This window comes from Papio anubis, chromosome 13 (assembly GCF_008728515.1).
Source record: "Papio anubis isolate 15944 chromosome 13, Panubis1.0, whole genome shotgun sequence".
NCBI lineage: Eukaryota > Metazoa > Chordata > Mammalia > Primates > Cercopithecidae > Papio > Papio anubis.
Window position 1 is genome coordinate 32,212,009 of NC_044988.1, and position 17,494 is coordinate 32,229,502.

Below are 17,494 nucleotides of genomic sequence, written 5' to 3' on the forward strand. Positions count from 1 at the left end.
GGGAAACACTAATTAGAGATAAACTATATTATGTGGGAGATGAAAAATGCATCAAGATCAACTTTCAGGGGAAAAAAGGAGGTAAGTTGGTAAATTCTGGAGAAACTACGCAGGTCAGTACTTAGGAAAAGATTTTATAATACACAGTAGAAATAAAGAAAAACGAAGAAAATATATTAAAACTTGGAAATGAGTGTTTTCATTCTAACCACAAGAGTAAGGGTAGCAAGGTGAACAGTGGATTGAAAGATGGACAAAATTGAGCAAAGACACAATATGTGCATCCATTCTTGGCTGCTTGGCTACAGGACCTCTGCAAGCCAGAAGCATATGTTATGCCTCCTGGGAAAAGGTCGAGGGATAAAGTTTAGGATGGGTTTGTGCCATAAAGAATGACATCAAGAAGGTAATATGGAATATAGCTCATGTACAAGAGGGCTAATGTGGGCCTGTAAGTATGAGAGAGCTTCCAGGTAGTGCTAACTTTTGCTTTTCCTGCTTAAGTAATGAATCATGTAGTGGTATTTCTGGCAATGGATTAGAACTTAGAAAAAATCCCTAGAAATCAGAAATAATGGACTGAGAAAGCCTAGATCCTCATTTTCATGGTACCCTAACTAAGGAAAATATCCTATCCCTACCCTCACCTCAGAATTTTGTGTCTTCCCAAAGAAGGAGGGAGTTTAACAGGAAGTCAAGAACAATTACATTAAAAATAGGCTAAACAAATACCAGTAGCAAGTGATTCTTCTCAGAAACAGTGGTTGTAGATTATATATCACTGGTTTTGAAATCTAAGTGCATATCAGTATCTAGGTAGTTTCTCAAAAAATTCAGGTGCCTAGGCTCACCCTAGACCCACCCCCAAAATATTTGAGAGTGGAGCTTAGGAACTGGTTATTCTAACAAGTCTCTGAGGTATTTCTTAAGTAGGTTGTATAGCCCTAGTCCATAGGAGGCTGTTGGTCCCAAATAGATTCCTTCAGCCCAATGTTGTAGAAATACATCAAATAATATTTTTTTTAAAAACCACATCATTTTAAATAAAATAAGTCATCAATTTTTAATTTTTCTCAAAAAACTGTATTTGGAATGTACAATAAATATATTTGAATGAATAAATGTTTAAGGTAACATGCTTGATTTTATCATATCATCAACTGATTTTGTACATATATCAAATCAATTTAACAAATATTTATTGAGCACATACTGTATTATGGGTAGGCCACTATAGGCACATGGTTTTTAAAATGCTGGGTATAAAAATAATTTTTCCAAGATGTCTTTTACATTCTATTGGCTCACATAATAATTCTACATTATGTTAACCTTGGTTGAATTTCAACTGACATTTTAGCATTGAAACATGACGTGCAGATTTTCTGACTCTCTATACTCTTCATAAAATAATCACCGTAAACTTTATCAAATCTACCATATGTGGAGAATAAATTAAAAAAAACAGGTGAGCTTTCTGTTGGGAAAAAAAAAAAAAAGCCAAACAAAAAACGCTTTCTGTTGAATCCTTTAAAAATACTGAATTTTTAAATATTTAAGAGTATTTTCCTCCCTTTACTTCCATTTACTTTACAAATTAATTATTTTTAGATTCGGTTTTCCCAGAGTAAACTCTTAGTACTCTTGCATTGTGTGTGCTCTGAGAAAGACCTGTGCTTTATCAAATAATGAAACAGCTCCTGGTTTCAAAATTAGTAAGAGGCAAATGATAATTTTAACAGCTTGGAACTCTATGGGCAATCAGTGCCAAAGTTGTTAATGATTAAGAAATAAAAGAAACTCTAATGCTTTAATAGCTGACTGTATGCATAAAACCTGTCATTAACACAGAAAAATTAGAAAATAATTAGGAATCTTCCTCCATGGGGTTAGTTATAGCTGCCATTTAGGACTTGGAGAGTTGTAACTCTATTGTAAAAGTAACATTCTGTCAATCCCACACACATGGATACTAAAACAGTCCAATGGAAGGCAAGAATGGTACATATTTACCATTACATTCAACTAGCAACACCAGGTGGAAGGATTTTCAACAGATTAAATGAAACATTTGGAAAATCCTTTCAAAATGGCTGAAAAACGCACATGCAAAACACAAAATATAAACTGTACAGGCAAAAGGAATCATCATCATGTTTTGTAATTCCAGAAATTACACAATCATTTTATTTGCATGAATAAATTGAAATACTGAGCTCAGAACAAGGTCAGGAGGCTAGAATTTTCTACTGGAATACTGTAATCTTCTTTGGAAAAAAACTGTCCCAGAAAGTCTTTAGATGACTTCATGTCTGAAATAAACCAAGTGATATAAACACTAATGGATCGGAAGAAAATAGTAAATATGAATAGCTCCATTCTTTTAGAATAGTAACTAACTTTGATGTCACAATGAATATATTCATAATACATCCAAATGACTTTTAACATCAACCCTGCTGGTTAATATAGGTATTCCATCTCTTCAATTCTTATTGGTGGCTCTCTATTTGTCTCTTCATTAGCTTTACATCTATAATTGGGCAAGAAGAGGTAGAAACAATTAAATTGAAATGGGCTATATGTTAATTGCAGCAGGTAAAGGAGGCGGTTGAAGCTGCTGGCGAAAATCAGAGTTGTGGGACATTCATTCAACAAATATTTAGAGAGCACTGACAATGTGCTTAGAGCTCTCCCAGGTGCTGAGGATGCAGTGCTGAAAGAGAAAGACATGATTCCCTGATCTCATGAATTTCTTCATTGAGTCCTCTAAGCATAGGTGGTTTATGGTTAGCTATATAGAACTGATATATTCTTGCTACAAGTATGCATGACACTTCTTTTATCTCTTACCCTTTCCCACCTTCTTTATTTAGAGAATGACAATCTGGCTCCATCTGATGCCAAGAGATAAACAATAACAACAACAACAAAAAAGGCATCTGAGGCTCTATCTAGGAAAGAATAAATTAGTGAGTTTTTGAATACAGCAAAATTAAGTGGTCCTCAGTTTCCTTATTAGTAAGTAACAATATAATTGCCAAATGAGATCTTGCGTGTAATGTGTTTACTGGAAAACATTTTAAATGTTCAATAAATACTACTTAGGAGCATAAGTGGTGACTGTTATTATTAACAAACTACATAAATTACTATAGTTTGGTAGTTATTGAATTGTGATTATTTATGTTTCTCCTCTCTTCAATGGAAAAGACGATTATTACATCAGGGACAAGAGCAGTGGCACGGTGAACATTAAATATCTTAATGCCAACATTCCTTAGTTGTATCCAAAAGCCAATTACACAGGCACCTGATTATTTTCTCACTAAAGACTCCTGCCTCCCTCAGCTGCTTCAGAGCAATTTACCAGCACTAGATGTTTAACTCTGTAATGACCCCAGGGCATTAATGTCTAGGAAAGGAATGATAAACTATTAACATCAATCAAAGTTAGAAACCACTGGCCTAGAGGTATAGAGAAATGGAAGCCCAATTTGACCAACTGCCAGGCTTCATTCTCCTTCAAAACACTAAATATTCCATAAGAAAGATATTTTTCTCCAGTACTCATTATATAATAGTGATCCCAATAATAATTATCTAACACTTGAACACTTTCAGTTATTAAACAAAATTTCAGATACTTTAATTCCACTTGAACTTCAAAACAATCTGTGAGATAGTCTATTATGAATTTCTATTTCGCAGATGAAGAACCTGAGGCTCAGTGAGGTTAACTCATACACTCTGTAGAAGTGCCCATGTAGTCTGTACTCAATTCCCCATTTTCCAATTCTAAATATAGGGTTCGTTTAACTAGTCTTTGAACCCTATATTAAGAAAGGCCATCTAATGATAAAAGTTCTTAAATTTCCTCTCACTTCTAAAAGAATGTGCATACTTTTACATCTATCTACAGCCAAAACAAAAGTAGCCTTGCTGTACCATCTTTCTAAATGACCTCTCTTCTCTCTTCTTAGTGACATTCTTACTTCACATCCTGTGAAAGAAAGGTTTATTCTTTCACAGAATCCAATTGCCGTGAAGAGACCATGAAAAGAGGCAGGAGGTAGTACATTTCCTCAATTACTTGAAACACACTCATTAAAATGTGATTTCTCCCTTTATTTCATATGCAAAAATTTTATTACATGTGTGTTTCTGTTTGGGTTATCTTACTTCATTGAGGGTGGAATTCTCATGAGAATAAAGACAAGCGTTCTTATCCTGGTTGCTATATGACTGTGGATAAGTTATTTAAACTTTATGGACTTCGGTTTTCTCATTAAGAGGGTAAGTTGGACTAGGTGATCTCTTCCTTCCATCTCTAACACTCTATGATTCTGTGTTATGTCTTTTAGATGTGATTGACAGATTGTTATGCAAATAACAATTGATAAGTATTTGTTGAAGAAATGACAAATGACATTTAATATTTTGAGAACAGCTACTGGGATCAAACACAGCCAAGCACATTATCAAAAGTATTTGGCTTTCACTACTGGAATTTGGAAAAATATCTAAAATATATGTGTCAATACTCTCTATGTACTTCTTTTCATTATTAAAACTAAACTGCAGCAAACATTGTACTTGGTTTGGAGAGCTGGAAATTACTGATCTCCTTTTTGCTCTAAATAATCTAACTTACTTATTATCTAAATTAGGGTAAACAAATTAGTCCATGAGTGAATTTCATCAAAAACTGAAGATCACCTCACTTCAGTGCAAAAAAATTATTTTCATATGAAGTATTTTCAATAGAGGTTTTTTTTACAAAAACTGTTACACATTCTCCTGCCTCCTTAACCATGGTATTTTACCTCTCCTTGATTACCCATAATGCCATCAATACGCAAAGCAGTTGTTATATTGTGTTAGGCTAGATTTTAGTCATTAGAGTGATATTTGAAGTATCTACTGGAGTGCCTAAGTCCATTTGCCCCTCCACGGAGTGTCCACAAACTGCTGTACTGAATAACTTTAAAGTAAACAGAAGAGCCTGTCTACTTGTATTTCTTCTTGCCAGCTGTCATAGTTCATGATTGTCTGTGAACCAAGTGGGTTCTAATCTCCTTTATTTTAGGTAAAATGGCTTGAGAATGGCTTCATCTTTTCAACTAAGTGAAACTGCAGGCTCTGTGACATCTGCTTTCCAATCAGAAGTTGTTTACATTTATTTTCAGACTCATGGCTATGTTCCATACAGTTGTATTGCTGGGAACTGGATTTATAGATAAATGGAGATCTCCTCTACCACCCTATCAAACCTTCAAGTGATACCTTACATAAAGGAGCTCAAGAAATTGTGAGCTATATAAAAACAATAATCACTATTATCCCTACAGTAACAATAATTCCAAATTCACAAGAAAAATGTACAAATTGAGTTCCAAAAGTTGAATTCAATTAACAAAATAATCACTGCATAGACTTGCATTTCTTCACTATAACATATAAAACATAAATCTACATTATGAAAGATAAGCACACATGGATACATTTAATAAACCTTCAAGTATTCAAATAATGTGAGTATTTTGAAATATCTTCTATTTTATACTTTAAACCTTTCACATGTCATTTGTATTTTTGCAAGAGACTGGCAGTCTCTTTACATAATTTTTACTGTATTCAGCAGAATCATTTGAATTTTGAAATCATCATTAAAAAATTTTTTAAGCCATAAAATATATTTTAAGAAGTTCTTTTCCCATTGTTTTCAACAAATATTCTTAAATTAGCCTATGTACACACCCATGAAAAGAAACTCCTTCTTTCCTGTCTAAATATTTCTGCACAACAGGGTAATTGGTTTCAGTTAAGTGTTGTCAGTGGACAGGTTCCTTCAGAGAGACCACAGAAGACTCCTGCTGCCCTATAAGAGAGGCCCATGCAATTGGCAACACTAACACTGCAATCAATTAGCAAGATACCATTTTAAGAGCAACTGTCTATAATCCTAAACTTGTATCATTAAAAAAGCCCAACAAATTAAAGGAAGTTTCAGTACTTTTATGGCTCTTTCACATTTTTGTTTCACAAGAAATAACAATCAAACTCAATTTATTAATACTACTGAGATTTTTATATCATTTCTCAAACGTCTCCATATTTTATCTGTTTCCAAACTCAGGTACCACTATCCTGAGAAGGTAAGGGTTTTTATGGCTTGCTAATCTTTATAGAATCTGTTTCATGAGGAGACCACAGAAAGTCCTAGGCTTTACTTATGTAACTCAGGTTTTTTATAAAGAATGTCCCTTGAAGGCTTCTGTTTCTATGAAAGCTTGCTAGAATTCCTTATAGTTAAATCACAGGAGATTCCTTGCAGTCAAATAATGGGCTTCAATTCCTAGGTATAATTTATTAAGTTTTTATTCATACTTAAGTTTGAGTATATGTTATTTCTGAAGCAAACTTTCTTTTTCTTGATTTCACCATCATCTCCACTGTGTAGTGCTGCTATGTATGAGTGCAGAAATCACACCAGAAAGTAAAGGCTATAAGTGCTGCCATTAACAGATGCAAAAAGCAATCATAATCCAAAACAGTAACAATTTATTGCAACTCACACAAACTCTATGAGGTACTATCCAACTCTATGAGGTACTAGTCTATAATTTATTTTACTATTTTTTTCAGAGACCTTATTTTTCACTGGCTATACATCAAAAAATAAGAATCAGCAATTAAAAAATAAGATTGAGAATCTGTAATAAAAAAAATCTAAAACCTTTAAGATACCTTTTATATAATAGCCAATCTTGAACTGAGTCTTCAGTCTGGTAAACTTACACTGGAAATTATGACTGTGTTAAAAAACCACTTAACAAGTATCCTTACCTCCAGTCTCTTTCCATTAAATATGTCTTGCCCAAAATCAAAAAGTCATCTCTCTAGAAAAAATCAAAGTTTCATTGTTTTGCTTCAAAGCCTTACATAGCTTCAAAGCTATGTTCTGCACAAAGAACAAACTTATTAGCTTTACATACAAGCAAATCCCTTAATATATGATCCAAACTACTTTTAAGATCTCATCTCCCACTAAACTACTCAATTAACTCCTTGATTCTCCTTCTGTAATACCAACCTCACTAAATATATCATGGACCATTTACCACAGACATCATGGACTTCACCCCTAGGTGAATTTTCCTTCTGCTTCAATATTTCTCTTTTTATGACTTCTCTAAGTTCCTACTCAAATAGCACTTTCTCTAGAAACTTCCCAATCTCCCTTTCTCCCAGAGTTTCCTGAAAACTCCTCTGTATTGTGATAGTTCCTTGATCAAAGTTTAATTTCAGCACTTCCCAGACTGCCTTCCATTTTTTTCCCATTCTCCATGTGCCTCCCCTTCTAATTTTTTAACTCTTCAAACATAAGAACTGTGTCTTATCTCTGCATGCAGGGTTTAACACACAGTAGAGACTCAATCAGTATTGGCTGACTAAATAGTATACAATTACTGTGTGATACATTCTTTTCTCTGACATTACCTTAGAGTTAATGCTTCTGAGTGAACTAGCATGGATGGGGAGATGTGGCCAAGGCAACTAATCACTACAGATCATTACATTGGGACCTATGCAGAGGCCTCCTTTCTCCTACCTAATTCTGCACGCTCACTTGAAAAGAAAAATCATAACTACTGTCTTGGTTGAGCTATGCTGGTAAAGAGGAAAGGATTTTTTCATTTTATTTACTCTAAATTGTGACATAAGTCACATGGGACTAGAAGGCCCTTTTGGCTATGCAACTTCATTATGGGCTTGTGCAAATCATTTAACCTCTCTGGGACTCATCTGAAAAAAACAGAGACTATTAATGCTTTGATTGTCATAAGGTTTTAAGGCCAGACTAGACTAACATATTTTTCAATTCTAAGATCTATGATTCTATTCATTCATCCATCCATCTGTCCATACGTCCATCCATCCATCATCCATCCATCCATTCATGAATGCTTGAGATCTCTTACAACTCTAATATCAGCAATTCTGTATCTATGAAAGTTGGATTCAAAGCAAATGTAAGACATCCCAAACATTCTGCAAAAATTCATACTGTGTCAAAAAGAATGACTTGAGGGATGTGCAGAATAGCAAGTCAGAAGCTCATGAATACTGAAACCAATTTCTCCAGTTGGTATTTGCTTGGGTTTGCTCCTTATGTTTGTGTTTCATTTCCCTGTCTGAACAGTTTGGGATGTCACACTTAAAAGGGACCAAACAGGCTGACTGATAAGTAATTTTTAAAAATTTGGAAAACAGGCGGGATCACTGAAATTCTAAATCATATTTAAGAACTATCCGTAGTGAAAGCATGCCAACAATAAGAACATTCTTTTATACTTAGGTATTTGTTCAGAAAAAAGGAGACCCGAACAACTAAGAAATACATAGCTTGGACATATCAACGATAACTTCAGAGTCTACCTTTGTTTCTGCTGCATGGGTTGTTGCCTCATAGCCATATACTGCATGTCTTCTTGCAGACGATTAAGAGGGGAATCTGGCTTGACACGAATCCCATAGTAGTGGTATTTGGAGTTTCCTCTTCATTAGCGAACAAGAAACATTAGAAACAAAAGTCAGTCAAACTAATATTAATCACATGGGATGTCCATTAAACTTCACACTTGGAAAAATTTGGTAAAAACAGTATATTAATGTTATATATTATGATTAACCTGTTCTGAATACTTTTATGTTTTTATGGTGATAAAATTTGAAGAATCAAAATAAGAGTCTAAATCAATCAGCTAAAGGCCCTGCTAAAGATATTTGTTCATAAACTTTCACTTAAATATTAGTCAAACAGTCCATTTGTTCTATACAAATTACATTTCATTTTCAAATTTCTATTTTAAATTTAGTTAAGAAGGGTAAAGATAGGAAAAAAGTTTTTAGCCAGTAAAAATTAGTTAATAGGCCAACAAAAATCAGTCAGTGAATATGCATTCATTGTAAAGTATGTATACAGAACAAAGAAAAAAAATCTTAATTCTACTTTCCTGGATAAGTTCGACATTTTTCTCTTTACTTCAGTGATGATGAAGTAAGATAACTTAATTATTTGTTACAAAATGTTGTGGTAAAGACTTACTTAATATTTTGTAACCTAAAAAGAAAGTAAGTCTTTAATCTACTGATTTTGAAACACATTTTATTAGTTTCTGTTTTTATGGATTTGTATCAGTTCTGCAGGCTAAATAGGATTTGTCACAACAGACATGGGGAAATTTCTCTATGAAAATGGCAAATTTCCACCTGGAATAAAAATGTCACAATTTCGCCATGTTCATGAGAAAGACCATGTTTGCTATTAGAAATGATAAAGTTTTGCTCTGAATGGAATTTGCAAATTCTTGCAAAATATCATCTTATATATGTAAATTCTTGCAAAGAGAAAATAGTAGTTTTTCACAAGTCCATATATGGCAATACATCAGTGCTTTTTCCAATTTTTTCTTCCATTTACAAAAAGAAATGCAAGAAGAGTATGGATTAAATATTTTTTATAAAAATAGGGCAGAATTGTACTTCCAAGATTTAAAAACATATATTAAATGAACCTTATACATATTTGAAGACATTAAAATCATATTACATAAATTATACTGCTAGTTTAAAAAAAATGCAAGGCATCCAAATATCTACATGCTTTCAGCACAATAAAGCAGATAAAGAAACTTAATGCCCGTAAAGCAAGGCCTTCCACTTGCAGAGATTAGATCTTGTCTTGAAAATCCACTGCAGAAAGGTGCAATAAGCCAAACCAAAAAATTCCACATACCCAATTTGTGGTGTTCTCCTGTACAAACTGGGGGACACTAAGGAGTGGAGGTAGGGTAGGAAGCAGGAGGCATTACTTACAAGACAAAACTACAGAGGAAAATGACATCTCTCTTGTGAGACCTCAAATAGATGGGGTGCCTTTCCTACAAATTAACATTTTAGTTGGGTTGGGAGAGGTTCTTTTTATTTCATTGGGAATGGCTGGGGGAGAGAAGTATATCCATGGTCTTCTTTACTCAAACTTAACCTGGAGATGGGATCTAACAAAAGGTACCTTTTTATTTGCCTTTGTTTAAAACAGTGATTTGATTTACTTTTTGTTTACTAAGGTCCAAAAACTTTGGAAAAGATCTGGTTCTGGTTTGAGTGGTTTCACCAGATTATTTTATTGATGGATAATATTAATAATAGTTTTACATATAGTTCACTTTTTAAAAAAAGTATTTGATTTAGTTTGTCTCATGATTTACATTAATTTTCCATCTGTTCCTTTGATTAGGAGTAGAAAGTAAACGCAAAACAGTTTCTATGGTAGAAAGAATGTCTAGTACCTTACTCCTACAATTGCCAGTTTTTCTACATTAGAATTCTATCTTCGTAACACTTCATTTCTTTAAACTCCCTCCATAGTACTTATTTTTTCCTTATTTTTCTAGGCTTCGCTTCACAAACCTAATTGCAAACACTACATACAATTTAAAAAAAAAAAAAACAGGAGACATAATTCATAATTGTTACATAGTGGTGGGTGGGAGGAACCCAGAACATCAGAAAGTAAAAGCTGCAATATTGCAATATGTACTTACAGAGTATGGATTCTACCCATTCACAAAACCAAACAACCCCAATTTTGTCCCTTTCTATTTTAAAGACGTGTTTCAAGGTTTGAACGGAGCCTCAAAATAGGACCCATTGAAATCCCTTTCAGTAACAAAAGAAGCACAACAATACAGCTATTAGAATGTTGAATAAAGCCCAGAGTTTCAAAATATTGGCATGGTATGCATAACTACAGAGCCACCAGCTAGGAGATAGTAGGTTAGGTCCCCAAATAATGATTTTTGTGGTTTTGGGGGAAAAAAAATACTATAGAAACAAAAAGCTTTTCTCAAGGGAATGAAAGCTATTCCTTTAGTGTGAATAGACAATCATATTCTTCAGTTTAAAATATACTATCTTTTGAAGTATAGAAAGAAGGAAACATATTTATGAGAGAGCTAAACCTTCAGCAATCTAAAAGCTGTATAATCACTTAAAATGCAACCGGAAAGCAATAATTCATGCTTTGAATACATACAGGCCTTGTAAATCTCATAAAACTGAGACAGTGAAGAGGTTTAGGACATGCTATCCCAAACTATGGCACCTTGGCATTTGAGGAAACAACAGAAGCAGGCCACAGAAACTAGAAAAAATTCCCCTCACTCCTTCTCCTCTGAAGCAGGCCATAAAACCTAGCTTACTTTCTCCTGAAAACAGGTAATGGGACCCTCATTCCAGAGGGGTCCTCCTATACCTTGCAGAAAAGAACGTTCTTACTTTTGAAGACACAGGGATGCAGAAAAATCTGAACAAACAGGTCTTGCTGGGCCGGATGCGGTGGCTCACGCCTATAATCCCACGATGTTGGGAGGCCGAGGCGGGTGGATCACCTGAGGTCAGAAGTTTGAGACCAGCCTGGCCAACATGGCGAAACCCCATCTCTACTAAAAACACAAATTATCTGGGCGTGGTAGGTGGGGGGGGGCGCCTGTAACCGGGGTTACTCGGGAGGCTGAGGCAGGGAGAATCACTTGAACCTAGGGGGCAGAGGTTGCAATGAACTGAGATCAGGCCACTGCACTCCAGCCTGGGCTACAGAGCGAGACTCCTTCTCAAAAAATAAAACAAAAACAAAAACAAAACAGGCCTTGCTTAGTTTCCCCCAGATTAGAACCATTAGATCATACCTCTAGAACCATTAGATTATACTCCTTTCTGTCCAATTTCTCCAGAACTATTCACTTCATCAGACTGCATAAAATACATACAGTTCTCTCTGTTTCTTTGGGCCTTCATTTCTGAAGGCACTCAGTCATGTAAAACTTATATTAAACAAATCTGTATGCTTTTCGCTTGTTAATCTTTTGCTATAGGGGTCCTAGCTATGAGTCTTGTGATGGTGACAAAAAGATCAATCTTTTCTCCCCACAACACTCACTCCTCTTTTTGGTATACATTTTTAATGAAGTCAATTACTAAGGCTGTGCTTATTTTATTAAGATTAAAAACTCTTCACTTTGGGAGGCCGAGGCAGGTGGATCACCAAAGAGATGGAGACCATCTGGGCTAATATGGTGAAACCCCATCTCTACTAAAAATACAATAATTAGCTGGACGTGGTGGCGCACACCTGTAGTCTCAGCTACTCGGGAGGCTGAGGCAGGAGAATCACTTGAACCTGCGAGGCGGAGGTTGCAGTGAAGAGATTATGCCACTGTACTCCAGCCTGGCAACAGAATGAGACTCCATCTCAAAAAAACAAACAAACAAAGAAAAAAAAAAGCCAACAAAAAAAACCTCTTTGCTAAAATACTCTGAAGTTGTGCTTTATAGCTAATGAAGGGTAAATCACCTAATGTTGCATAGTATAGTATCTCTATTTTAACTTTTTATATGATTTCTATAAGATTTAGGAAATTAAAAACATCCATAGCCTTCTGTCCAGCTACTTAAAATAATTATCTTATGATAATTTATAGAAATATGGAAAGACAAAAATGAAGCTCCAGAGTTCTAAGTATTCTTTTCATGATGTTTCGGTTGGTGAAAACACTCTTATTTCCAAAGGAAGAAAAACCAGAGACTTCTTCTTCACATTGTTTCAATTCAATTGAACTATACTATGCTTTTCCTTCCACACACATATGGTTTCACATTAAGAGCAGAAAAAATAGTAGGGGCTAATGAGAGGTAAAATACAACTATCTTATCACTGAGGAATTTAAACACTATATTGCAAGTTTACCAAATGATTTTTAATTGGTCTCCAGAAATCAAATGAAAAAACTCTGCTTTAGCTTCTTACTCTAACTGAACAATTATTTATAAAGACAAATGTAAGTTTTCAAGAGTTAAGAGATACATAGTTTTCCATTTACTATGTCACTTAATGCATCATCATTAGTAGGATTTCTTTTAATAAGAGAATACATTTTTGTGTGTGTGTGTGTGTATGTGTTTGTGTGTGTCTTAAAGCACCATATGCAAATCTTGCATTAACAGGTTGGTCTACCAATTTCTATGTAGTTTGAGAATCAGCTCTTCTCAAAGCTTTGCTCGGTTAATGTTTTAGACAACATATAATTCTGGCTTGGAAATAGTCACTGAATAACGTCCTTTCCTTTTCCTGGGGATGTTATAAACTGAGCTCATTCTACGTATTTCCTTACATATTGTCTGTAATCAAGTACTTTTGTTTAAACAATATACTGAATTGCTCTAGTTTGAAAAACAGAGATTAGTTTATGATCTTATTTTTCAATACTAACCTAGTGCCCAATCTCCTGGTTCGTAGCCCCATAAAAATTGATCTTATTAATTTTCCAAAAGAGGCAGCATTGACTGGGTCCAGTTTGTGTTCCTGACAGTGTCGAAGATAGTGGTTGTATAGAGTGCTTCTGGGAAGGCTCACTCCTTCTGCTGTCTCGTAATTGTCCAACAGCCACTGGAGCTAGGGAAATAAGACACAGTAAACACAGACAAATCACATAATTTGCCAAAATTTCTACAAGACACTGCAAACGCAACATACAGAAATACTCAGAAGTTCTTCATCAAGTCTTATGATAGAGTAAACTACTGTAATTCAGAAGCTGGTAATCTACCTTTGAAAATGCTCAGAAACACTGTAAATAGCTGAACATCACTAAGGATCTCAGACAATATCCATTTCTTCAAATATTCAAGCACACGTAGAGACATACTAATTTTCTCTGTATTGATTGCAATTTTGAAAACAGATACCACTTCAAGGAGTTCAAATAATCCCATTAACTGGTCACAAATATCAGAAATATAATTGCTACGGAACAAAACATGTTACCAAGCCTGGTAGCATGGTACATAAGATGTCTTTAGTGTTGGCTTGTTATAACACATGAACAGCAGCCTGCCTGGTATCAGTGTTTATATTAAAGTTATATTCATTTTTATAGAATTTTAATTTATCTCAAATTACCACTAGAAAATAACAATATGGTCTACTGGGACAGATTCTGAAAGCAGAAAGGACAAAATGCAGTCATTTTGTCCCCAAATGAAAATAAACTAACTAGACATTGGCAAAGAGTTTACATGCAATGAAAATGAATCATTTATTACAACCATTTGAATTTTTCCGCCTCAAAACTGTGTTTATTCATAATTTTGGAAGGCACACTGCAATGGTAGTGGGTAACGCAATACTTTTTCAGTCTATGTTCACATTTTAAAGTTTTATGTTGTCTTGTGTACATTACAAAAAAACATCTTTAAAGCACTGGATGTACAAGAAAATTTTAGAAAATTGAATCCAAGTCTGTATTATTGAATTTTAACATTAGCAAAATTAAATTTTTTATTCATTTATTTAGTTATAAAAGGAAAACTGAAATAGACTTAAATTACTTTCTCAAAGTCACATATTGTTTCCATGCCTGAGCTGGTTTCCAATTCACATATCCTGATTACTCCAGACCAATGTTTCACAAAAGCAGTAAATACTTCACATTACTTGCCTCAAAAAAAAATTTTCATGCCATATATAAGACAGGTGTAATAAAGAGCTGACATTTAACACACAATTCAAGTTAATATAAATTTTAGAAGCCAAAGAATTCATTTATTGAGCACCAACCATGAGCCAGGTAATGTGCCAGGCATCTAGTGATGCAAAAATGAATGTGATCTCATCCTTGTCCTCTAGGAATTTCCAGTGAAATGCTAAAAATGATAATATGAACATCTAAATAAATAAAAAATTTCTCCATTTTGCTTACATATTTTAAGATTTGCAGTCAAACTTAGAACCTGAATTTTCAGACTTTTAATTTAAAAATTCATTAAAAATATTTTCAGAATTACTGATTTTAGTCATGACAACTAATTTCCAAAAACCATTTTAATGTCAAATATTCCTACATGATGTTTATGTAATTAAACGTATGTCATTAAACCCATATTGATAGTTGGCTTACAAAACATAGCCACCAAATCTACAAGACAATCCAGAGTACTTTTAAAAATAAAATTCAAATTTTGATCAGAAAGACTTGAAGTCCTTCACAGGGCACATATAGGAATGAATATGCACATTTAAATGTACATAACACCTCTTAACATATACAAGGCTGACCTATACAAGTTTAAAAAGATTACACAAAATAAACATTCGTTTTTACAATGACATAAAAGTATTACAGGCCAGAAGAACTATTTTGTTATGAATCATCTGGAACCTGATTGTTAGTAAACAAGTTGTCCAGGGGCGCTTAAACATGATTTCTGAGTATTCTAAGTGACACACAGAATAGGTTTACTACACATATTCATTTAGTGTAAAAGAGATAAGGCAGTCTGATTGGGAAATTAAGTTACTGAGGTTCAAATTAGTATTTTGCTTACAACAGTGGGACAGCATGTATCTTTAGTGTTTTGTTTTGTTTTTTTTAGTTTTAAGACTTTATTAGTTTTGAGTATAGTTGAGGGAGACTACACATAAAATGCAGCAATAAAATCCTGATTCATATATTTCATCCACATGCTTTGGTAAAATGATTGAGATTGGGAAGCACTTGAGTGATGTTATGGCAGTCCTAGTGAGCTGTACTGTACAACAGTGCTGGTTCTTGTTTTGTGTACGTATACTACACAGAGCAAGGGTTGACCACCTTCTATTGGCAGTCTTAATATATTAAAGAAAGGCATATAGGTTCTTGATATAAAGGACTATAAAGAAGACATGAAAGAAAAACATTCTGGAAAGGCAGACATAAAAAACGTTAATACTTTTTGAAACAGAGTAGTATTTTTCAGCTAAACTAATGAAGTTTCCACATCCACAAGCATGGAACACACAATATGTGTAAGTTAAAAATGCATGGAACACACAATATGTGTAAGTTAAAAACGCCAAAGATATGTTTGTATGTACATCTACATATCCTCATAAAATAATGCATATTGTCAAAGGTATAATAGTATGATTTCTTCTGAGTGAAGAAATCAATATTACTTCCTTTGCTAATGAACAGAAGACATACTATATAGAAAACTCTTAATTTAAAGGGCATTTTTTTTCAGAAATGGAATTAGTCAATATTATAATATGAACTTTACAACCAAAAGTATACAAATAATAAAAACAGATTAATGTAATTTTAGTCTGATAAAAGCAAATACAAATAATTTTAATTAACCAGAAACAAATAAAACATTTTAAAAACTGCCCTACTTGTATACTAGTCTTCGTGCATCATTTAATTACTTAAAAATAAAGACAAATATGTAAACATGAGAGCTTACTTATTTTTCATGATCATAGGAATTATCTTGTAGATTAAAAATTGTACTACAAAATTTGAAAAAGAAAATCCAATAATAGAATATTTGAAGGATACTGTAATAAATTACGTTTTATAAAAGTAAAAGTACAAATATTAAAGTTTAATATAAAATATTTTGAGTCCAATGGTATATTTACATTTATATACATATATATATATGGGTTAATCAGCCCACTCTTAATAAAGAAAACTTTTCATAGAAATAGTGAGATAATTATAGCAAATGTTGGTACAAACTACTTAGAAGCCTAAATGATATTACTTATATCCCAATTGAATAATTTACAGGAAGTGAACCTTTTACTGGATTGGCTAGGCAGGCCTCTGAAATGGCTAGGTAAGTCAAAAAATCTGCACTGTTTTATAAACTGATTGTTCGTCTTATATAGTTTACATTCTTAAACTGAAGAAATTCTGTTTAATTCTGTTTAAATTCTTCTTCATTTCCAAACTAGTTCAAAAATGTTTACATGTATACATGCATATACATATATATATTTATATAAATCACTGGTTAGTTTGAAAAATGGTATAAGAACAGGTATTTTGATGACTATTACTTTGACACTAGCAAAGCTACGTTTTGTTCCCTACCCGATGTATGCAGAAAGAGGAACTGTATTCTTTGCCAGATGCCTGGAGAGCAGGTTGAGAGAGCATAAGGAAGTCAAGTGGAGGTAAAAGCCCTGAAAGGATGGAGATGGATTTGCTGTAGCCCTGCAGGTCCCAGCTAAGAAGACTGCCAACAACTGCCCCACCTCGGGCTATATCTCCTAGAAATTCACTGTATTAACAGAAATTGATTTAAAAGGATCCACCAGATAAGACTTTGGCTGGGGATTATAATCTCCATCCTATATGCCAGTATTTAACTTTTACGTTTTGATACAGTGATGGAATTATAAATCAGACATTTGTGTCTAAAACATAGTATTAGAAAGCATTACTTTAATTGTAAGAGAAACTTGGCAGTTAAGTTTTTGTGTAAGTTTAAGTGCAACCTAAAGGCACAGGCTCCATGAGCTACCCAAGGGAAGTTAATGCCTGGTAAATATTGCTTCCTTGGGTTTTGTCTTTAATACAATGTATTTGGACATTCGTATTCC

At 33.8% G+C, this 17,494-nt stretch overlaps 1 protein-coding gene across 15 annotated transcripts in view; it reads right to left on the reverse strand.

Annotated features, from left to right (window-relative positions):
• The window catches only part of RFX3 (regulatory factor X3), a 311,794-nt gene that overhangs the window by 66,752 nt on the left and 227,548 nt on the right, over nt 1–17,494 (reverse strand). For all 15 annotated transcript variants that reach the window (XR_004177857.1, XR_004177855.1, XR_004177856.1 and 12 more), the window contains 2 exons: nt 13,335–13,516; nt 8,443–8,562 (listed from right to left, as the gene is read on the reverse strand). Coding sequence is in view for 12 of the 15 variants with exons in the window: in XM_031654201.1 (XP_031510061.1) it covers nt 8,443–8,562; nt 13,335–13,516 (302 nt within the window). In the remaining 3 variants the exon portion in view is untranslated. The remainder of the gene's footprint in view (nt 1–8,442; nt 8,563–13,334; nt 13,517–17,494) is intronic.